This window comes from Furipterus horrens, unplaced genomic scaffold (genome assembly GCF_987537825.1).
Source record: "Furipterus horrens unplaced genomic scaffold, mFurHor1.1.pri manual_scaffold_11, whole genome shotgun sequence".
Classification (NCBI taxonomy): Eukaryota; Metazoa; Chordata; class Mammalia; order Chiroptera; family Furipteridae; genus Furipterus; species Furipterus horrens.
The window spans coordinates 100,675,826-100,697,748 of record NW_028327181.1 but is presented as its reverse complement, the minus strand read 5'-3'; the positions used below and the strand labels follow the sequence as shown (position 1 = coordinate 100,697,748).

The 21,923-nt window shown below is 65.0% G+C and overlaps 3 protein-coding genes across 7 annotated transcripts; all 3 read left to right on the top strand.

The window, feature by feature from the left end:
- The first annotated feature begins 375 nt into the window (after positions 1 to 375).
- Positions 376 to 9,429, top strand: P4HB (prolyl 4-hydroxylase subunit beta). Of its 2 annotated transcripts, XM_090291401.1 has the most exons (12): positions 376 to 583; positions 1,350 to 1,556; positions 3,142 to 3,275; positions 3,421 to 3,558; positions 6,394 to 6,498; positions 6,661 to 6,786; positions 6,978 to 7,178; positions 7,393 to 7,513; positions 7,611 to 7,792; positions 7,911 to 7,994; positions 8,284 to 8,342; positions 8,562 to 8,623. In XM_090291401.1, exons 1-11 carry the CDS (start codon positions 436 to 438, stop codon positions 8,314 to 8,316), a joined length of 1,479 nt encoding a protein of 492 aa, XP_090147527.1. In that variant the 5' UTR covers positions 376 to 435; the 3' UTR covers positions 8,317 to 8,342; positions 8,562 to 8,623. The 2 variants fall into 2 exon arrangements, with proteins under 2 accessions (XP_090147527.1, XP_090147526.1); XM_090291400.1 differs by lacking the exon at positions 8,284 to 8,342 and having other exon boundaries at positions 8,562 to 9,429.
- A 4,395-nt stretch (positions 9,430 to 13,824) lies between these two features.
- On the top strand, positions 13,825 to 15,009 carry PPP1R27 (protein phosphatase 1 regulatory subunit 27). Its single transcript, XM_090291395.1, has 3 exons — positions 13,825 to 14,182; positions 14,266 to 14,416; positions 14,737 to 15,009. The coding sequence occupies exons 1-3, from the start codon at positions 13,993 to 13,995 to the stop codon at positions 14,858 to 14,860; spliced, it is 465 nt and encodes a 154-aa protein (XP_090147521.1). The 5' UTR covers positions 13,825 to 13,992; the 3' UTR covers positions 14,861 to 15,009.
- On the top strand, positions 14,896 to 21,274 carry MCRIP1 (MAPK regulated corepressor interacting protein 1). 4 transcript variants are annotated; one of them, XM_090291398.1, is made up of 5 exons: positions 14,896 to 14,954; positions 20,212 to 20,267; positions 20,369 to 20,487; positions 20,926 to 21,027; positions 21,197 to 21,274. In XM_090291398.1, exons 2-5 carry the CDS (start codon positions 20,260 to 20,262, stop codon positions 21,259 to 21,261), a joined length of 294 nt encoding a protein of 97 aa, XP_090147524.1. In that variant the 5' UTR covers positions 14,896 to 14,954; positions 20,212 to 20,259; the 3' UTR covers positions 21,262 to 21,274. The 4 variants fall into 4 exon arrangements, with proteins under 4 accessions (XP_090147524.1, XP_090147525.1, XP_090147523.1 ...); XM_090291399.1 differs by lacking the exon at positions 14,896 to 14,954 and adding an exon at positions 15,226 to 15,284; XM_090291397.1 differs by lacking the exon at positions 14,896 to 14,954 and adding an exon at positions 15,640 to 15,816.
- Positions 21,275 to 21,923: the final 649 nt, after the last annotated feature.

Sequence of the window (21,923 nt, the reverse complement as noted above, 5' to 3'; positions counted from 1 at the left end):
GTTCGACGAAGGCTCACGCTGGGTGCGCGCATCTCCTAGCCAATCAGGAGCCGCAGAGCCCGGGCCTTCGAAGATGGCAGCCATTCCAGAACCCGGGAAGTGTTGCGGAGGGCCACCAGTCACAAGTCGAGGGAAGAAAGTTCTCCGCCCGGAGCCAATGAGAGGCTGGGTTAGAGCGCGAGCGCGAGCTCCTCGGCCAATTCCGGGCGAGGGCGAAGGCGTCCCCTGTCGCTCTTCCGAATCCGGGCCGGAGGCAGCCTGGATGTCCACTCCGAGCGCGGCGGAGGCGGGCCCCGGAACCCGCCGGCCAATCGGTGGCGGGGGCGGGCGGGCACGCGCGCCGTGGCCGGCCTTATAAGAGCGAGGCGGGTGGCGCGCGCTCTCGTGGCCTCCCTGTCCGGCGGCGCCAACCGAAGCGCCGCGCCAGCTACCGACATGCTGCGCCGCTCTCTGCTCGTCCTGGCCCTGGCCGCGGTGGCCCGCGCGGGCGCTGACCCCGAGGAGGAGGACCACGTCCTGGTGCTGAACAAGGGCAACTTCGAGGAGGCGCTGGCGGCCCACAAGTACCTGCTGGTGGAGTTCTGTGAGTGCTGCCCGGGCCTCGCCCCCGCCGCCGCCGCCGCGGGGTGGGGACAGGACGGCGGGGCGCCCGGAGCTCCCGGGCGCGGAGGGCTGGGGGCGCGGGCGCAGAGGGGCGACCGAGGGGGCCGGGGTCCTCAGGGTGGTCACCGTTCTGTCCCAATTCCTCCGGGGGCTCCTCCTGGCCAGGCAGCCCCCAGCCCCGCTGTCAGTGTCGCTGGGGACGTCCGTCCTGCCGAGCAGGGTCCTAGGGCGGCGCGGGCTGAGAGCCACGGCTGCCTTCGTGTCTGGCACCCACTTGGCAGGGTCCCTGTTAGTCTGAGAGGAACAGGGTCCACGGGGGGGACGGCTGCAAACACACGCGGGCCGGCCTGCAGCCCCCGCAGCCGGTGTTCGTGGGCCGAGGCCGCCCCGCCCCGCGGTGTCAGGAGCCCCGCAGCAGAGACGAGTCCTCACGTCTTGGCCCTCAGCTTCCCCAGAGGGACGTAGGGACGGGGCGGCCCAGCGCGCAGGTAATAAGAAGCCGCGGGTCGTTAAGGAGTCTTTCTTCCTGGGCCGAACGGTGACAAAGCAGAGCGGGAAGCGGGGTTGGCGTGTCACTCGTGGCCTCTGTCCCCGTATTACCCAAGAGCACTAAGCTATCAGCTCAGCCGTGTCCGTTGAGAGGGGTTATCTCGCCGAGCAGATAAGGCGTTCAGGGTGGGAAGTGCCCAAGGAGAAGGAGGCAGGGAGCTGGGCCGGAGCCTTCTAGCGTCTTGCTTGCCTTTCAGATGCCCCCTGGTGTGGCCACTGCAAAGCTCTGGCCCCCGAGTACGCCAAAGCAGCTGGGAAACTGAAGGCCGAAGGCTCGGAGATCCGACTGGCCAAGGTAGACGCGACGGAGGAGTCCGACCTGGCCCAGCAGTATGGCGTCCGCGGCTACCCCACCATCAAGTTTTTCAAGAACGGGGACACAGCCTCCCCCAGAGAGTACACAGGTGTGACCGCGGCTCTGCCCTGCGACCGCGTAGAGCGGGGCTTGTCTGCGGGTCCTGGGAGGTACCTGCGGGGTGGGAGCCCGTTTCAGAAACGTGGAGGGGAACCTGTCCTTGGACGAGTTCTAGTTCGGCCTCCGAGGAAGGCTCTCGTCCTGGACATCCTGGGGGTGGCTAACAGGCCAAGAGGGGAGGCCGGGCCACCGAGGGCAGCATCGCCATCAGCTGTGCTGGCCACTAAGCCAAGCGCTGGGGGCTCCACGGGAAGCGGCTGGGGCTGACAGCTCACAGCTGCTGGGCAGAACTCTCAAGCCTGGCTCCGCCGGCCCCAGCCCCCGCTGCTGCCTACTCACCTAGGCTGCTTGCATGGGGCTGGGCTCCTGTGTCACCCAGGCACCTGGGACAGCAGGAGAACCTTTTGTCTAGAACCGGTTCTGTGGCTCGGCTGTCAGAAATCTCTGAAGCAGCCTGGCTTGTTAATTCTGACGTCAGCAGCTCTGGGCGCACTGGGCTGCTGGTCATTGGTTCCGCTGTGTTTTGTTTTTATCGTCACCCAAGGATGTGCTTATTGATTTTAGAGGTGAAGGGAGAGAGAGAGAGAGAAACGTCGATCATTTGCCTTCTGTACGCACCCCGAGTCGGGATCAAACCCGTAACCTCTGGTGCCCAGGACGACGCTCTAACCTACTGAGCCCCCCGGCCAAGGCTTGTTAGTCCCGTTTTTATTTGTGTTCGCTTTTGGAATAGGAGGTGCCTTGTCCAGAGTTACCCTGACTCTGTCATTAACCCGTGGGTTTCATGGATGAGGCTACTCCTAGTCCCACCTATGACTGCTGATTTGGCTTTATTTATTTTTTTAAAGATTTTATGTATTTATTTTTAGGGTGGAGAAGGGAGGGAGAAAGAGAGGGAAAGAGAGACCCATGTGAGAGAAAAATATCAATCGGTTGTTTCTCATGTGCGCCCCGACCTGGGACAGAACCTGCAGCCCAGGCCTGTGTCCTGATTGGAAATTGAACTGGTAACCTTTTGGTTTGCGGGATGAAGCCCAACAAAACTGAACGGCACCAGTCGGGGCAGCAGAATCTTGCTTTAAATGTGAGGCTCGGCAACCCAGGTGGCCACCCTGGCTCGGGAGGAACAGCCATTGTCCTTTCCATCCTCTGCTCTGGGTGGCACCCAGGGACTGTGGTGGGCCCAGGTGCTCTGCCGCCAGAGAAGCCAGGGGGGAACAGGCGTCGGGCTGACTTGTAGACACAATTCTGGCCCATCTAATTGCAACAAAGCCAAGGGAGAGCATCCGTGTGTTAGTGAACGCAAATGCCAAGGGAAACTTAGAAAATACGGGGGAATTAAAGAGAAATGGTCTGTGATCCTATGAGCCAGGTGTACCCCCTGCTTTTTAAACACAGCCGCAGCCTCGCACGCACAGAAAAGCCTGCGGAGCCCTGAATTCTCACGGGCGTGTGGACAAGGAGCCTTTTCTGGGGCGAGCGGCTGCCTTGCCCAGGTCCTGGTGGCGCGCTCAGGTGAGGATGGACAGGGGTGGGCCCAGTTTCAAGCGGACCCTGCATGTGTTTGGGTGCAGCTGGTAGAGAGGCTGATGACATTGTGAACTGGCTGAAGAAGCGCACGGGCCCCGCGGCCACCACGCTGTCGGACGGGGCTGCTGCAGAGGCTTTGGTGGAGTCCAGCGAGGTGACGGTCATCGGCTTCTTCAAGGTAGAGACGTTGGGGTTCATCTCGGGTCTCCTTACCCGTGTCCTCAGAGGACGGGGCCCTGCGGCCAGGCACCGGTCTGCCCCGCTGCTGGCCTGGGTGGGGATCCTTGGTGTCAGGGTGCCGCCACCTCTGGTTCTCCTTCTAGGATGTGGAGTCGGACTCTGCCAAGCAGTTCCTGCTGGCAGCAGAGGCCATCGATGACATACCCTTCGGGATCACGTCCAACAAGGATGTGTTTTCCAAGTACCAGCTGGCCAAGGACGGGGTCGTCCTCTTTAAGAAGGTGCGTGGCCTTGGGCTGGGCAGCTCTGCCTGGGATGGCTGGGGTGCTGGGCTGTGGCTGGTGTCACCCTCCTGTTGCCGAACTTCCTTGAGGACCTTGCCCAGGGGCACTGGACCGCCAGCCTGGCTGTTATCAGGGCCCATTGTGCAACGTCAGGCCGTAAGTGCCACTCCGACAGTGCCCTTCAGCCCTTGGTGCAGCTCCTGTGACGGCGGGGGCTGTGTACCGCGAGGGCGGGGTTGCTCTGGAGCATGATCTTGGAGGGGAAGAACAGCCGCAGGGAGACATAGTAACCATTTCTAAGGAGCTCTGAGGCCTCAGTTACACCGTGTGTGGTGCGGCGTTGTTTCTAGTTCTGAGACTTTTCTTCATCCCAGACAGAGGCTAGGAGCTCCCGGGGCCTGGGGTCCCTCCTCTTTGTAAATGGGCTGCTCGCGTCTTAGCCACGTTGCGCTGTCGCTAGGACACGGCAGGATCCGTGCAGCATGTTACCGCCGCAGCGAGGGGACTGCCTTTAGTTCAGTGCTCCCCTTCTTTACGCATTTGTGGGTCGATTCTTGTACGTCCCCTGACCAGGGATTTAACCCAGAGCCTTGGTGTATTGGGACCACGCTCTATCCAACTGAGCTACCTGGCCAGGGGTTGGGGGGAACCTTTGCCTTTTGTTTCAGCCAGCAGACCGTGGGACGGGGTGGGCAGCTTTTGGAACAGGGCTCCCTGGGTCGGGGGATGAAAAGTATGTGTGGAGTGGAGGAGGAGAGTATGCTGACAGGAGCTGGGGGCAGGACACATGTTGTCAGGGGCGGCGGCAGCACTTGTGTCCAGGTGGTTAGGGTGCAGTGTGAGCGGGGTGCTGGCCTTGGGCTCCGACGGGGGCCAGAACTCCCGCAGGACTGTGGGGCGCTGCCGGGGCCCAGGCGGCTTCCTTCCTGCGTTTCCGGGCTGGGTCGTTCTGCAGGCCCTTGCGGGGCAGCGTGCAGGTTGTCACACACACTGTCTTTCCTGGGTGGAACCCTCGCGATGGCCCCCAAAGGGCGCGGAACCGATCAGTTTGTTGTCGTCGCAGCCTTACTGGGAAGTTATAATTAACGTCTGATTAGGAGAAACTGCCGGGTGTTGGATGAGGTGGGGTGGGTGTTAATGAGCGAGTCCTGAGTTGCGTCCTGGCGTGTATTTAGGGTGAGAGAGGTTGTCTGAGGCTTGAAGGCCAGTCCACACCGTTTTCTCCTGTCCCCCGTGACGTCCAGGGCGCCTGTTTCACAGAATCGAGGGCTTGGGCGATCGTGTGTCCTTGAAGCTGAGAACGACCACTTTCTTGTTCTGCGAAACGCCTGGCGCCAGCGACCACTGTATCCATGCAGGCAGGGCCCGGCCGCGTCCACGGTCTGGCGTGGAGCCGCACGTGGGGACGAGACCCAGAGGCCCTCGGGTTTCTGTGGCCCCTGCTTCCTCAGCTGTCACCCCTGTCTTTCTCAGCCTTCATGTGCTCCCCTGCCTTCAGGCTGTTTACCCCAGTTCCTCACAGTGAGCCGGGTCTTTGTGTGCACGTGGGGCAGCCTGACTGAGCCAGCCAGGATGACAGGGACGCAGTGGGACCAGCATCACTGTCACAGGGCTTGGACCATGGGCCAGAGAGCTGAACGTTCTGTGTCTTTGTTCTGACATTTACTCTGATTTCCTTTTCATTTGCCGAAGCTGGGGTGTAAGGAGGGGTCTGGGGCCAGGCTTGCCACCGCCTGCAGGTCCAGCCTTTCTGTGCTTTTGTCTGCGGTGTGGCAGGCCGGCCCCGCTGGGTGATGGCTGTCTGTCTACTATTTGCCAAAGTAGATGGCGAACACAGTGTAATGTGGCAACATTTACCGAGAAAATTGTGGCTCAAGAGAGCGACAGCCCAGCGTGCGACTAGAGACAGTGCGCGCTGCCCAGAGGGCAGAGGGGCGCAGACGGGCCACTTGCCTCTGACTGGGCGCGGGGCCGGCCCGCTGACAGCTGCAGCCAGCTTCTCGTTCTCTCCCCGTGCACTTGTGGCCGGGCTTTCTGCCCGTCGTACCCGCCACGCTGGCGCCTTCAGCCGCAGCCAGTGGGGAGCCGGACTGGGACCCTGCCTGGGACCCGGGCGCCTGGACCGTGGTGTGGTCTGTGGGGCAGGGCGGGACGTGGTCCCTGCGTTCTGGAACTCGTGAGGAAGATGTGCAAAGAGAATTGAGCAGGAAGGAAAGGCCCGTTGCTTCTCTCCAAGTCACGTGAGAGTGGAGGGGTGGCATGGAGGGCCACCTGAGCTGCCACCAGAGCTGCTCAGGCCAGGACACACCTGTGTCAGGCGGCGCCCCCGTTCGTGGCCCCAGGACTTGAATGGCGGTCCCAGAAAGGTTCTGTTTAAATGGAATGTAGTTGTTGTTTTTTGTTGTTACAGATTAGAACTGAGAAATTTTTAAAGACTTAATAAACTTAATGTGTTCTAAAAAAAGCAACGATATACCTGTTACATGTTATAAAAAATAGCATCTTTACGAGCGTTCATTTTTCCCGGACATTTTCATGCTAAGAGTGGTGTCTTAGGTGTCTGCTGGTCCCTTCACGTCGGCCTAAAGGGACGCCCGCGGGGCTCTCCAGGTGCGCCTCTGGCAGCTGCATCACACGTCCTGCCTCCTTGGGGAGCGGAAGGGGGCAGCTGACACCTGGGTGCCTTGAAGTTGCCGCCGCCCCCAGGGGTGTGGCTGTAGGAACTTGGGCAGGAGGGAGGCTCCCTGGCCGGCACCAGGGCGTGGGGCCCGTGGCGGGGGATCTGGCACTGCAGGCCTCACCTGATGATCAGGGCGCTCTCTCTGTCCACAGTTTGATGAGGGCCGGAACGACTTCGAGGGGGAGCTCACCAAAGAGAGGCTGCTGGACTTCATCAAGCACAACCAGCTGCCGCTGGTCATCGAGTTCACCGAGCAGGTGTGGCTCCTGCTGGGCCTGCGGCTGGGGGGTGCCCAGGGACCCCGCTTTCATCATCCCCAAGTCCCCTAGGCGTCTGGCAGTGGCGGGGCCATTGAGACTGTAGGTTGTGCCCACGGCTTAGCTTGTGGCTGAGACCTGGTAACCCATGTGTATTCACAGACGGCCCCGAAGATTTTTGGAGGTGAAATCAAGACTCACATTCTGCTGTTCCTGCCCAAGAGTGTGTCTGGCTATGACAGCAAACTGAGCAACTTCAAGAAAGCAGCGGAGGGCTTCAAGGGCAAGGTGTGGGTCCTCCCCAAGGTCAAGGGCGGGGCGGGGGCCTCCCCTGCTCTGGGCACACCCTATCCCAGGGGTCTGGGCCCTCGGGGATGGTCAGCTGAGCCCAGACCAGTGCTTCCCTGGGGTGGTCCGGCTGCGGGTGAGGCTGTGCTGGCTGCCTGGTGCGGTTCTCAGCGTCCCTTTTCTCCCCCAAGATCCTGTTCATATTCATCGACAGCGACCATGCCGACAACCAGCGCATCCTCGAGTTCTTCGGCCTCAGGAAGGAGGAGTGCCCTGCCGTGCGCCTCATCACCCTGGAGGAGGAGATGACCAAGTACAAGCCCGAGTCGGACGAGCTGACGGCGGAGAAGATCGCGGATTTCTGCCGCCGCTTCCTGGAGGGCAAGATCAAGGTGCCCGGGCGGGGCTGGCCCGCCCCCGCCTCTCATTTCCTAGTGCGGCTGCAGAATGGCCGTTGCTGTCCCAGTGTATGGGGAGCACGGGGGAGCCCTGGTCTCCAGGGCGTGGCCCGCAGGGGGCTCCGTGGGTGTGGTCAGCTGAGGGCAGCCCTGGGCCCAGGAGGCGGGGGTCGGGGCTGCCGTATCCCTGACCCTGCCCTCCCCCCAGCCTCACCTGATGAGCCAGGAGCTGCCCGAAGACTGGGACAAGCAGCCGGTGAAAGTGCTGGTTGGGAAGAACTTCGAAGAGGTTGCTTTTGACGAGAAGAAGAACGTGTTTGTGGAATTCTGTAAGCGAAGCCTCGCCCTGGGTTTGTGGACTGCAGGGCGGGGGGCGGGGCTGGGGCACCTGCCTGGCCTGCAGGACTCAGGGCCGCTTCCTTTCAGACGCCCCGTGGTGTGGTCACTGCAAGCAGTTGGCTCCCATTTGGGACAAGCTGGGGGAGACATACAAGGACCATGAGAACATCATCATCGCCAAGATGGACTCAACGGCCAACGAGGTGGAGGCCGTCAAAGTGCACAGCTTCCCCACGCTCAAGTTCTTCCCCGCCGGTGCTGACAGAACGGTGCGCGGGGCACTGGGGCGGGCAGGGGGTGCGGGGCGCGGGACCCGCCCTGAGGCCCCAGCTCTCTGCAGGGGGCACGGTGCTGCCGGGGTCTGCTTCTCATCCCTGTTCCCCACAGGTCATCGACTACAACGGGGAGCGGACGCTGGAGGGCTTTAAGAAGTTCCTGGAGAGCGGCGGGCAGGACGGGGCAGGGGACGACGTAAGTGTGGTGCCGGCTGCCGGGGTGGGCAGTCCTCCCGCACGGGGGGCTTTGGAAGGGTCTGAAGTGCTGGTTTTGCTCCCAAGTGTTCTCCCTCGTACCACGTGATTCCCTGCTGGACTCTGATGTCCTCCCCTGGCCCATTGCCCGACGTGCCTGCTCAGTCGTGGTTAGCTCTGGGGACCTGAGGGGCTATCAGAATTGTTCCCAGGCCAAGAGGGTGTGGCGGGGATGGGGCTGGTGACGAGCAGGACATTCGTGTTGAGAGCGGAGGCCATGGTCTGTTCAGTCCAGCAGGGCCCCCCTGGAAGCCGGGAAGTGAGCGAGGGAGCCAGCAGCTGCCAGCTGGTGCGACTGGGACGGGGGAACGCGGGGGCTCGTGCTGCTGCAGCCACTGGACCCACTAACCCTGAGGGCTGGGGCTTGACGCTGCACACCGGGGGCCCGCGCTGAGTCACCATGCTGGGGCGGGGACCCCGGGCTCCCCACGGGCCATGTCCCTGGTGGGCAAGGCATGGGCAGATGGGCCTTCACCTTCCATGGACTCCCTTTCTCCCTGCACCCCAGGATCTGGAGGATCTGGAGGAAGCAGAGGAGCCTGACCTGGAGGAAGACGATGATCACAAAGCTGTGAAAGACGAACTGTGACGTGGCAGCCAGCCCGGGCCCGTGACACGCCCCTCGGCGCTGCAACCCCAGCAGCTCGGCCCTGGCCCGCGCCCACCCGGGAGGACGGAGCCCCACTCGGAAATGCAGGGAACTTTCTGAAGCAACACTTCACCCTAACACGTGTAAATTTAAGCCCGTCTCTTCCTTCCGCTTTTGAGGTTCTGGAAAGGGACTGCTCCCCAGGCCAGCTCGTCTCGGGCCTTTTTTTATTGCAATGTACTTTTTTGTACCCAGCCCGTCCCGAGCGCTCGCTAGAATGGTTTGGAATCTCACTCTGGCATGTCGCCTCCCTGTTAGGCTTGTTATCCCATCACTTCAGAAACATGCCACCTTGGGATTTTAGACTTTTTGGGATGTTGGGGTGTCTCTCCCACCTTGGCTGGGTCACCCTGGAGATGGATGTCCCCTGCGTGGAGAGGGACCGAGCCGGGATGGACACGTCCCCTCACCTGTGCCAGAGCTGCCGTGACCACGCGTAGCTCTTGAGCTCCTGGTAAACGGGGACTTCAGGTCTGTGTCACTGGGGCCCCACCGTGACGGGGGCCGTGGGCACCGGCCGCGCTGCCACAGCTCCCTCCCAGCGCCGGCTCCCGGCTGCTCCGACGCCAGGGTGCCCGGGGCCTGCCCCGCCCAGAGCCAGGACCCTCTGCTTCCAGGCTGGGGAACAGCCAGGGATGCCTGACCCAGTCGGCTGTCAGCGGCTCTGCAGGCGTTTCTACCACAAGATTGGATTCGAACACATTGGCCAAATAAAGTTGAAATTTTACTGCCTGCCTCTGCTCCACGACCTCTAGGCCACGGGGCAGGGTGGGGCTCCCAGCTCTGAAGAGAGAAGGTGGGCTAGGGGCTGCTCTGTGGGGACGCCTCTTCCCGAGAGCCTGGTGCCAGCTCAGCACAGGAGCCTCACAGCAATCACCAGACTGTCACCACGGCATGGCCTGGTGACACATGGCGGCTTAGTAGGCAGAGGAGCAGGGGGTGTCCCCTGACTGCTCCTGTGCCCTGGGGCTCCTTCTCTGGCTCACCTGTGACAGGTGTGGCTGACTTTACTCTCCCTGGGCATTGTCCTCCCAATGTGGGTCCTGTTCTCCGCCACATCAGGGTGCGGTGTGGCCCCACGTGGAGCTGGCGCAGCCAGAGGGCCAGGGCTGCTGTGCAGTGACATGGTCTTTTACCACTGCTGCTCGAATTGCTGCAGGGCCCAGAGAGAAGGCGGTGCTCAGGCTTTGTGAATGGTCAGTGACAGGACCCTGTGCTTACCACGAAACGTCCCCAGAAAAGACAAACCAGGTTTTTAAAAGGTAATCTGACATCTAGAAGCTCAGCTTATAGTTTGCACAGAGAAAAGCACCAAGGACCTGATGGCCTGGTCCCGCTGCTGTGTGGGGCCAGGGCACTTCTGAGCCTGGGTCAGGGAGGCCTCCAGGGCTGCGGTGCCTGTGTGGCTAGGGCCGGGCCTGGCCCTGACCGGAGCATGAGCGAGGTGAGGGACTCACTCTGTTGCTTTCTGCATGTCGGAGGGGCAGGAGGGCCCCCTCCGAAGTCCTTGGAGGAGGGGATGGAGGACAGGACAGAGCCACGTGGTCCAGCAGAGCCTCCACCCCAACTTGCCTGGGATAGTGTTTCCTGACCAGGCTCACGTGCTGGTGGGGGCCTCCAGCTACCACTGTGACCACGGCGCTCTCAATGGTCATGGCCCACGGGGAGGTGGGAGCGTGGTCTTCAGGACCCAGCGCGCTCCAGCATGAGGCCCTTGGCACCCACCTCGCCCTCCCAACACCAGCACCACCCAGCCCTCAGGACCCAGGACTGCTCCTGCCCGTGACGGGGCACACGTGTGGTGTGCAGTGTGGACCCCACAAGCCCCGCGGGCTGCGCCAGCCAGGCTCAGCCAGGCCCTGCACCTGCTGTCTGGGTGCTGCTCCTCCCGGGTCTGGGGTGGCCTGTGCCGGGGCTGTGCTCCAGCTAGTCTGCCCAGGGTTGGCCTGCTGTGCCCCAGTCCTGCCAACGCAAGGACACGTGTGGGGTGGGGTCGGCGCCCTGCAAAGAGGTCGCTGAGAGGGTAGCCCTGCCACCCACACCTGGGCGGTGTCAGCACAGCAGGCGGTCGGGTGGGCTGTGCTGTCCTGTGCCCCCGCTCCCGTGACCGTGCCGGTGGCCATGGGGCCACCCAGGGAGCCCGCCCTCGGCACAGGCAGCTGGGACCAGGCCCAGCTGCAGGAGCAACGCCATCGGTCACATGCTCCAGCAAGGGCGTCACCCATACTGGTCCCTTTCACTGATGAGGGCACCGCCTGGCCTGCTCCGCTGGGATCTTGCAGGTGGAGTCCAAGATCTGTCAGGGCTGCTGGATTAGCGAGGTGACTCCGCACGCTCTAGGGTAGGCGGTGAAGGCTTAACAGCCTGAGCGTCACAGTCTCTCTTCCCCTCTCCAGATCTTCCTCTCGCCAGGTGGTAAGAAGCCCTCCTCTGGAACCCGAGCAAGCGGCGGCTGGGCCCGGGGAAGCAGATCCTCGCGGTGCACTAGCCTCCGAGGCTGCGGGCCCAGGCCCCTTGGCTGCCAGGCGGCCGAGCCCTACAGGTGTGCGCCTGGGCCTTTCCAAAGAGAGCTCTGCACATCAGTCCTCTCAGTGGCAGAAACCCAGCCCTGCAAGGCAGTCACTTTGCAGTTCCACAGGCTGAGAAAAGTCAGGTTAGAGCCGTCCGCACACAGGCTTGGCTCTGATGTGGCTGCACCCATGGGGGCAGGTTAGGCTGCTCACAGCCAGCTCCTGGCCACAGGCCCCCATGGTGCCAAATGCGGGCCCCGCCCACAGCTCTGAGTCCATAAATGCCTTTCAGAGGTCTGCTGCGGCCGGGAGGCTCTGCACACAAGTCCCCTCCCTGGTTGCCGAGCTCTTGGCTTCACGTCAGCAGGCAGACTCATGGACAGGAGGATCCCTCTTGGGGTCGCCGACACAGGCACTTTGAGGGGCCTTGCCCAGCCTGTCTCTGGCCCAGGCCCTGGTCCCTAAGAGAGCGCCAGGCCACTGGTGGCCGCTTCACCCACGGTCCTTTCACCTGATCCCCTGAGCGGGGTGGGGCGGCAGAACTTTCCACAACACCAGAAAAGGTAATCTTCACATCAAAGGAAAGTTCTGTCTCCCGTCCTCGGGCTAGAACTTTTAGTCTCTGGGCTTTGTGTAAATAAGCCAGAACAAACTGTACTGAACTCCCCCCCAAGTGGTCAGGAGTTAAGACCACCAGCCCGTCCTCTGAGCCCGAGGTCCAGGAATGCTCAGCATCACCCCTCTGTCGGGCCCCCGCAGGGCCTGGCCAAAGGCAGTGGCCCTGGGATTCATGTGTGACTGGCGATGTGCGGCCCGTGGGCCTGGGACCACCGAGGCAGGCGAGAAAAACTGCCAGGCCCCGAGGCTGACCCGGTGCCCTGTTTCTCCATGGCATTTGGCCCAAGGCTTTGCTCCCAGAGGGAGTAGAACACAGGGGTGGGCAGAAGTGGGTGAACTTATGAGCCATCGTCACCTAAAAGATAAATCCTAAGTGAAGACACCAAATGATAACAGTAAGACAAATAACACAAATCCATGATGCAATAATTAGTAAATAAGAAAACAAGGATAACCTTCGTGTGCTCACAACGGTAAACCTACTTTTGCCCGCCCCGTCCATTTGGTGATCTGATTTTGTTGGACTGAGACCAACTTGGTGACACAAGGGTGCTGGTGACCCCACTGCTGGCCCCAGCCATGAGGCCAGTCTTGGCTCTGACATCATCAGGCCTTAGGTGACCTCCGAGGGGGGGTCGCACCAAGGTCAGGAGTTGAACTGCATCCCCCCAGTAATCGTATGTTGAGGTACTGACGCCAGAACCTCAGGATGGAACCTTATTTGGAAAAAGGATTGATGCAAATGTGCTTAGTCAAGACCAGGTCTCCCTGGAGCAGCGCGGGGCCTTCCTCTATTGGCTGGAGTCCTTACAGAAGAGGGAACCTCGGACAGGGACGCCCCCCAGGGAGAGCGCCTGCAGAGAGCACTGAGAACAACCCGGATGGGGCCTGCGGCAGACCCTCCCTAAGAGGGGAGTGACCCTGCCCACACCTTGTCTTGAACTTCTGGCCTCCAGAGCAGGGAGAGAACCCCATCCTGTTGTTTAAGGACCCCTGTCTGGCTCCGTCACAGCAGCCCTAGGAAACAGCACAGCCAGCCTGACCCCACGAGTGCACGCCTGGCGCAGCTCCACTCCACACGTGTCCTGGGCGTACACGTATTTTCCACTGGCTCCCCTCCCACACCCGTGTCCAGGTCCAGGCCGACGCCCCGCCTCCAGCCTCGGCTACTCCAGGGGGGCAGGTGGTGTGGGCCTAGCCTGCTGGGCCGTCGTAAAATTTCCACTGGCTGTGCTCCTACAGGTACGTGCACAGGGCCGGCTGCAGAGGACACACACCACCGGGGACATGGTGGCCTGTCCTCGGGGCACAGACTTGATGCCACCTTCGGTGTGAGCACGTTTCCAGTAAGCGGCAGGAACCTGGAACCACGAGCCCCCGGGGGCAGACAGGGGTCAGGATGGAGAACAGGCCACACGGGCAGGGCCTGCAGAGGGTGTGCTGCAGGATGGCCTGGGAGGGGGCCGAGGCGTTTGGACTCTGGCCTGGGAGGTCCCCAAGCACAGGGGCGGTGGCATCAGGGCCCGTGTTTTGGTAGAAGTGCCAAGAGTGATACAGCTGTGATGGGGAGGGAGGTGGGTCGGGCTGGGCCTTTTTCCCAGCACTGTCAGCACCCCGACTGCCCTCGGACGTGGGCAGCCCCAGGTTTCCTGGAGGTGGAGGAGCCGTCACACGTCTGTCATGCCCTTCTCCCAGAGCTCCCGGCCCAGGGGAGGTGACTGGGCCCTCTGCTGTCCTTGGTACTGACTAGCCTTCCTTACAGGCCCTGTCCTTCAGGTGCTCTCTGCAAGCCACCTTCTGGGTCCAGCAGTGGGGCCGGGTGTGGTGGCCGGCCAAGAAGGATCTGACCCCTTTGGCCGGGCACAGCGACAGGTGGGTTGAAAGATGAGCCGGTGAACTTGATCTGAGCACGGGGGGGGAGCGGCTCGGTTTCAGCCCCTCGTGGTGCGAGGGTGACCGTGCGGCTTTATATAGCTCTGCGGGGCCCATATAAATGGGTGCTGCTCTTGCACAGGGGGCACAGGGAGCAGCGCGGTGGCCGTGCTGGAAGCCACCGTCCCAGGCTCGAAGACCCTGCCCACTAGTCCGGGCCGGGCCGGGCGCACTCCTACCCCCAGAGCAGCAGGGTCCTCACAGGGGCAGCCCACGCCGCAGCCTCCGGGATGCCCAGCAGGACTGTCCGCTACGTCCGCTACAGCCCACGGCAGCGGCGCAGGCGGCTGCTGGCCCAGCGCAGCGTGCGCTTCCCTAACGACGTCCTGTTCCTGGACCACATCCGCCAGGGCGACCTGGAGCAGGTGGGGCGCTTCCTCCGGGCTCGGAAAGTGGCCTTGGACATCATCCACCCCTCGGGTGAGTGCGCGCCGGGCCAGCCGGGGGGCTGCGGGGCGGCGGGGGGGCCGTGGCCGTGACCCCCGCCGCCCTGCCCTCCCCAGGCCTGGCGGCCCTGCACGAAGCCGTCCTCTCCGGGAACCTGCAGTGCGTGAAGCTGCTGGTCAAGCACGGGGCCGACATCCACCAGCGCGATGAGACGGGCTGGACGCCCCTGCACATCGCCTGCAGTGACGGGTACCCCGACATCGCCAGGTGAGAGGCTGAGCCCGGGGGCGCCCTCCCCACCCCCGTGGCCTCAAGCGGCCTCCGGGGTGTGGTCTCCGAAAGCGCGCCCTGGAGGCGCAGCTGAGAACCCCAGGGCCTCCCGAGGCTCCTCCTGCCCCGTGGCCCCCGCCCCCGCCCCCGAGCAAACTGGAAAAGCCAGCCCGCGTCCCACGGGTCGGGTTTCTTACCCCTTCACGCACCTGGAAAAAGAAACAGTCGGGCGCCTCAAGGCTCCCGCCCGCTACGGCTCTGGGGGGGCTCCTGCGGGCCACGTGCCCACTGCAACCAGCGAGGCCCTCTGCCCCCAGGTACCTCATCTCCCTGGGCGCAGACAGAGAGGCCGCCAACGACGACGGCGACCTGCCCTCCGACCTCATCGACCCGGACTTCAAGGACCTGGTGGAGCTCTTCCAAGGGACGACGATGGACTGAGCCCAGCCCCGCGCGCCGCGCCGCCGCGGCCGCCGGCACCCCGGTGTCCGGGCACAAGCCCCACCCCGCACCTCTGGCCTGGCTTTTTCTCCAGGTGAATTTTTTATTGTTCCACTTTTTACTTTTTCAATAAACATGATGCCTCCGCCCGTGGTGCTGCCTTCATTGCTGGAGACCCCCGCCCGTCCCAGCCCCCGGGCTGCAGCCGCTTCCCGGGGCCGCCGGGCCCCGCAGCCCGCGCGCAGGCCCAGGGGCGGCGCCGGAGTCCCGCGAGCCCGGCTCTGCGGCCCCGCGGCGGCCTCGCACGCCGGCCGTCACGTGGCCCTGCGGGGCCAGCGCGTGCGCGTGCGCGTGCGCGGCGGCGCGTCACTTCCGGCCGGGCCCCAGCTGGCGGAGGCGGAGGCGGTGGCGGCCGAGCGGCGAGGTGAGGCGGCGGCGGCGGGGGCGGAGCGGGCGCGGCCGGGCCCGCCCTGGTGCGGCGGCCGCGAGGGGAGGGCCGGGGCGGGTCGCGGAGGCCGGCGCGTCCCACCCACCCGCCCGGGGCCTGCGGAGGGCGCCCTCCGCCTCGGCGGCGGTGCGGGGCCTGGGCTCGGGAGCGGCAGTCGCAGCGGGGCCCCGCCGGACCTCGGAAGCGCCCGCGGCCGCCGCGGTGCACAGACGTCCTGTCTCCTCCTTGACGGAGACCCTCCCTGCGGCCCCACCCCGCCCTTCGGGGCCCGGTCGTGCGGGGCCGCTGCGGGCGGGAAGGGGTGCGGCGCGGCCCGCCGGGCCCTCGGGGCTCGCAGGCGCAGGGCGGCCCCTGGGGGCGGCGTCCAGGGTGCCCCGCGGGAGCGCGGCCGTCCCGGGCGGAAGCCGCGGGCACCCCCCGTACGACTCGCCCGGGTGTAGGAGCTCCGGGTCCCACGCAGGCGCACACGAGATGCCCCCCGTCCTGTCTTTCACCCGCACCCCCAAGGGTGAGCGCAGCCGTTTGGGGCCGAGGGCACAGCGGGGCCCAGGCCCGCAGACGCCGGTGGCGGCGGAGGGTCGGGAGGTTGGTGGAGCGCGTGGGCCGCGTCCCGAAAGAAGCCGAGGCCTGGGAGTGGGGGCGTGGGGTTCCCAAGTGACGGGGAAGGGGGCCCCGGGCCCGGAGGTGCTGTTGTCGCCAGGAAAGCGGGGCGCGGGGCGGCCTCTGCTTGGAGGCCTTGCCCCGGCGTGTCCCGAGCCCGCCGCGCTGTGCGGGGTCCGGGGCGGCCGCGTCCTGCTGGCACCGCGTGGGCAGCAGCCGGTTTTGGGGCGTCTCATTGGCTGGGGCTGGGCGGGGAAGAGCCCGAGAGGCGCAGAAGGGCGGAAAGGTGGGACCTAAGAACATCGGGGTCCAGCAGTTCCGGGGCGCGCGGAACCCCCAGCGACTGCCTCGTCGGTTCTAGGGCCGCGGCACCCGCTGTCCCCGTTCTGCACAACCGAGGGCGTGTGCCCGTGCGGGGGCGAGAGTCGGGGGCCGCGGGGCAGAGGCCGGCCCCCACCGCTCCCCAGGAGGTCCCTGGAGCCCGCGGTTCCCATGGGAGAGGAAGGTGCTGCAGGGACCCGCCAGGAAGGCTCCCTCCGCAGCCTGAGCGGGGCCGCGTGGGAGTCCGCGTCCAGGAGCCTGTGGGGGGCAGGCCGGGGCAGCGGCGGGCCCAGAGGTTGGGGTGCAGGCCCTGCCCGCTGGTAGGCAGGCTGCTTCCCCGCTGAGCCTCCGTGTCGGGGCGGTCAGGGCGCCTTCTTCGTGGCCCAGTGCTGGGCACACACTTGAGTCCGTGAAGCACCCAGCACAGCGGCCCCCTGCCGTTAGCGCCCCCCGAACCTCACCCCCTGCAAGGAAGGAAGCAAGCAAGCGCTCCCTTGGCCCATGGCGCTGCTGGGTCCCCACCTCCTCGTGGGTGCGTCTGCCCACGGGCTGCCCAGAACTGTCCTGGCTCACGTGTCACCTTCAGCGGCGTCCCTCTCGGTCCCAGAAGTGCCGGTTAGACAGCACATTCCTTCGGATGGACCCGGTGGCTTCCCCGTCCTGTGCCCTCGTGGTGAGCACCTGCGGGGGCCGCTGTGGCTCTTGCAAGGACAGCGAGGCCCTGAGAGGGAAGGGCCTTCCCCGCGGGGGCTCTGGGCGCTGCTGTGCGCCCGGCGCTGCAGGGGGTGCTGTGGGCGTCGCACGTCGCACTGGCGGCAGGGCTCTGTGGCAACGCTGTTCGGGGGCGGGCCGGCCAGCAGCCGGCGACACCGGGTCAAATGAATAGGGGCCGACTGAGGGCTTGATGGCAGCAGAGGGCCCAATGGCGTCTGGGTGGCAGGTGACCCGGGCAGCGGTTGTCGGTGAGACATGCCGATGACAGCGTGGACGTGGACGAGGGTGCAGGAGGGTGTTCCTGCACGGGGCGGTCCTTGCGCGAGCCCCAGGAATGGGGAGGCGTGATGGGGCACCCGGGCGCCGTCTGGGGTCCGGGGAGCCTGGGACTGCGTCTTCAGCTCGGAGACCCAGGGCTTGGGGCACCTCAGCTCCTGCGACACTGGGGTGGGAAGACACGGGCGGGCGGTGCGCGGGCGCTCGCGGTGGCCTCTGCGCTCAGAGGCTGGAGCAGTTGTGTCCATGAGCTTTGTGCGTGTGAGCGAGAAAGAAGGCTAGGGAGGAAGAGGGTTCGGGGAGGGGACAGTCCCCGCCCGCCCTTGTCCCTGGAGGGGCCCAGGTGGATTCCGGGACATGGGCAGAGCGCCCTGCCCTCTCCCCGGGCCCTCCCCTCCCCTCCCCTCCCCTCCCCTCCCCTCCTTTCCGCCATGACCTTTACCTGAGCCTCTGAGCAGCTGGTCTCTGTCCTGCCAGACTTTGGTCTCTGGCCTCACCGGCGCCCTCAGTGGATGCGTGGTTTTTTTAGGTGTCCCTGGTGCTTTTCCAGGCCTGTGCCATTCTCTCCAGCCCATTGTCACCTGGCTCCCCGTGCCCTTCTCTTTGGTGGCCCAGTTCAGCTCTTCCCCCTGGTGGAGAACACGCTCAGTTGCCCTCTGCTCAGCCGGACACACGGCGCTGTGGGCCCTCGGCTGGCTCCCCGCAGCGTGGCCGAGTCCTGCCCCCTTGCTCCCCCGAGACCCGTGGGGCCGAGGTCGGTGGAGGTGGTGGTCCCATGCTGGTCCTGCGACCACTCCTTAGCCCAGGTCCTGGCTGCCCTCCCCTCGCACTGGAATGGCTGTCAGGGCGTGTGTGTTCATTTGATTTTTTAAAAAGTTTTTATTTATTTATTTTTAGAGAGAGGGGAAGGGAGGGAGAGAAATATCAGTGTGTGGTTGTCTCTGGCGCACCCCCAGCTGGGGACCCAGCCCACAACCCAGGCCTGTGCCCCGACTGGGAATTGAACCAGCGACCCCCCGGTTCACAGGCCGGTGCTCAGTCCACTGAGCCACAGCAGGCAGGGCCATTTGATTTTTAATGGAAATTTCCTTGGGGTCAGAATCAGGCCCAGCTCTTTGGAGGAACCCCAGGCGGTGGTGAGGGTGAGCGAGCTGCTGCCCCTGCAGTCTGCAGGGGAGAGGCAGGTGCCCGGCCTCCTGGGAAGCTGCCAGTACGTCCTCGAGACACCTTGGCGCCCTGAGTCCTGCCAGGTGGCGGGGTCTGGCAGGGCAGGGCCAGCGGAAGGCTCTGGCGGGAAAGATCCAGGGAAGGAGACTGAGCTGAGGGAGAAGTGGAGGGACTTGGAGGCTGCTCGCCTCTGGGAAGGCTGGTTGGTAAGACACAGGCCGTTAGATCAGGCCTGGTGGGATGCCACGCCCCTCCGCCGTCACGAGAGAAGGCAGACGGTGGCTCCTGAACACGTCATTTTATTTGTCCTTCAAGTCTCAAGGGTGTGAGCACCTGCTGTGGGTCTGGCTCCCAGGAGAGGTGCCTCCCAGGGCCCTGGGACCAGAAGCCTCGGTGACAGGGGCTCAGCCTCAGGTCCGGGCACTGGCGCCACCTCCACAGTCCCTGGTCTGGTCAGGAGGCCCAGCCAGTGGGGGTGGCGTGAGGTGGGTGCCCACTGCCGAGACCAAGGGTTCCGGGGTCCGGTCCCCTGCAGGCCGGCTGCTCTGGGCCCAGCCCAGACAGGCCTGGGGACCGCAGAGATCGGGGAGAGGAGGCGCCAGGCTGTGCCTGGAGAAGGCCGAGAGGTGGGGTCGGCGAGGCTGGGAAGGTGGGTGCCCCGAAGAAGTGGCTGGCCAGGTGGAAGGAGACCGACTGCGTGAGGGCCTGGTCCTGGGCAGGCAGGGGTGGCCGTCCTGCCGGCACCTCCATTCTGTAGCGTAGTTGGAGCTCCCCCCTCTGCTCAGTGCCCGCAGCCCCTTGGGCAGCGTCGGCAGGGCGCCGTCCTGTGCCGTGGCCCTGGGCAGGCGCACGTGGGCTGGAGCCCCACGTGCTCACAGGAGGCTGGTTTTATGCCTTCCTGTTGTTCTTGGCTTGGCCTGTGGGCTTCTGTTTACCTGTGCAGGTGTTCAAATACTGTGCAATAAGCTGGAGCGGGCGCCCCTACTCTCTCTTCTCCCAGCCCTCTGGGGGGCTGCAGCTCAGGCTCGGGGCAGTTTGGGGGCCCAGGGGTCCAGGGTGGATGGGGGAGGCCCCTGTGCTCACAGCCCCTCCCAGGTCTCCCCCACCCTCCAGCACCCGGGGCAAGGCCAGGGCTTGGGCCAGCCCTGTGCAGCCAGCGAGGGGACGCTGTCCAGCTGGTGAATCTGAGAGGGAGTCTAAAAATAGAGTCCCGCCCCCTCAGGGCTGTAAATCCCGCTGGGCAGAGGCTGGGTCACTGGGTCAGGCCCCAGGCCCGGCAGCTTCCTCCCCGCTCAACCCCGTCCCGCCCTCCCGCCTGCTGGCCTCCAGCACGTCCGGGCACCAGCTCGTTGGTACCGGCGTCGGCGCGTCCCCGGGCTCCGCCTGCTAGGAAGCGTGGCCTCGGTTTACAGGTGGGAAACCGAGGCTCCGGAAACAACGGGCCCGGCCCTGCAGGCCGTGGGGGCAGAGTCAGGGTTCACTGACAGGTGCTTTGTGATCCTGGAAACGGAGCGTCACAGAGCAGCTGGCACTGTCTGCACTGCCTGACTCGGGCAAGGGCTCCCCGGGCAGCGGCGGTCCAGGTGCCGGGGCTCAGGCCGCCCACATCACGCGTGTCGCTGCCCCGGGCCCCCACCAGTTGAGCCCGCTGATCCTGAGCCCATGGCTGGACCCCCCGCCCCGGAGTCCCCTGGTGGCAGTGAGGTCACAGCAGTTTGTCATCAGCTTAAAGGGATGGGGCTAGCATGCCCCGTGCCCCTCCCCTCCCTGAAGCCCCTCTGGAGAGGGTGACACTGTGTCCCGGGTCCCGGGGCTTCCCTTTCAGAGGCTGAGGGGATCCGGCAGCGGAGCGCGAGGAGCAGACGCCCCAGCGATGACCAGGTGGGTCTTAGGCAGCGGAGCAGCCTCCGCCTGGGGGTGAGGGGAGAGGGGTCCCCACCCTGGCCCCTCCCCGGCGCGCCTCACCAGCCAGGCCCCCCCAGTTCCCCCGTCTCCAGAGTCGTCTACAACGGCAAGAGGAACAGCAGCCCCCGCTCCCCCCCTAGCAGCAGCGAGATCTTCACCCCGGCCCACGAGGAGAATGTGCGCTTCATTTACGAAGGTACGGGCGCCCCGCCTGCCCCCGCCTCGCTCCCCCAGCTTCAGGCCAGGCAGGGTGGCGGGACGTGATCTCTCTGCGGGGACAGGTTCTTGTCCTGGGGCCAGGCAGCACGTGCGTTCCAGTGGGCAGCTCCCCCAGAAGAGGCAGCATTTGGGGCTGGTTGGGTTCTTTCAGGGAGGGTAGAAGGCAGAAATACACTCTGGAGGAACCCAGGGGTGTCCGAGGGCGGGGGCTGTGCCTCTGTGCCCACAGCCCTGGTGGCACTGTGGGTAGGGGTGGCCCCGGCAGGGCTTCCTGGGGGGCACTGGGGACAAGTTCAGGCTAGTCTGGGGGCCAAATGCTGTGAAGAAGGGGGCTGATGGGGCTGAGGGGGCCTGTGAGGACCCTGGGAGGGGACAGAGCCCCGGGGATGGGCTCTGACCGGGCCTCCCCCCGCAGCCTGGCAGTGTGTGGAGCGGGACCTCCGGAGCCAGATCGCGGGCAGCGAGCGGGGCCTGGTGGAGGAGTACGTGGAGAAGGTCCCCAACCCCAGCCTGAAGAGTGAGTGGGCGCCTGGCAGGGTGGGGCTGGCCGGAGGCCCACGGCTTCCTGTGCTCTGGGGGACAGACTGTGGGCAGGGGCGCGGCCCTCGGGCTTCTTGAGGTGGGAGCAGGAGCTGGCGGCGGCTGCCTCCCCTGTGCCCAGCGTCGACCCGTCTCTGCCTGCACAGCCTTCAAGCCCATCGACCTGAGCGACCTGAAGCGCCGGAACACGCAGGACGCCAAGAAGTCCTAGAGCCCCCCACCCCCACCCCGGGGAGATCCGGGTGCAGTCTGATGTCAGTCTGCCCTCCCGGGGGTGGGGACTGTGCTCCCAACGGGCCACAGGACCAGGACAGTGTGATTGACGGCCACGTCGCCCCTCCCCCCCCCCAGCCACTCTTCCTCTCAGTGGTCTCAGCTGCCAGTCACTGGGGGGGCCCGCGCCCTACCCCCCCACCCCACCCAAGCCCTCCTGGGCCGAGCTGCCTAGTGTCTTGGAGCCCCCTGGCTCTGCCTGCCCCAGGATCTTGACCCTGACTGCCTGCCCTTCCATCTTCTCCACGGCCCCATCCCAGCCGACCCCTGGCTGCTTCTGGGTTCGGGATGGAGAGGAGGGCCACTGTCGTGTCCTGGGCCTGCAGGCCTGTGGGCCACGTGTGTGCCTGAGGTGGCCAGGAGGCAGGACCAGGGCAGCGCCAGCCACACCCAGTGTGGGTCTCTCCCCTTGCTGCTGCTCTGGCCTGGACATGTGGGAAGCACATAATCTTCCCTGCCCCCCATTGTCCAACCTGGCCCCTTCCTTCCTGCGTTAGCTTCCCAGTGGCCCCGGCTCTCCAGGCCTTGGATACCACTGCCCCCCGCCCCCCAGGGTCCTGGGCACCCCCTTGGGCAAGACTGGGAGGTTGCCTGGTGGGT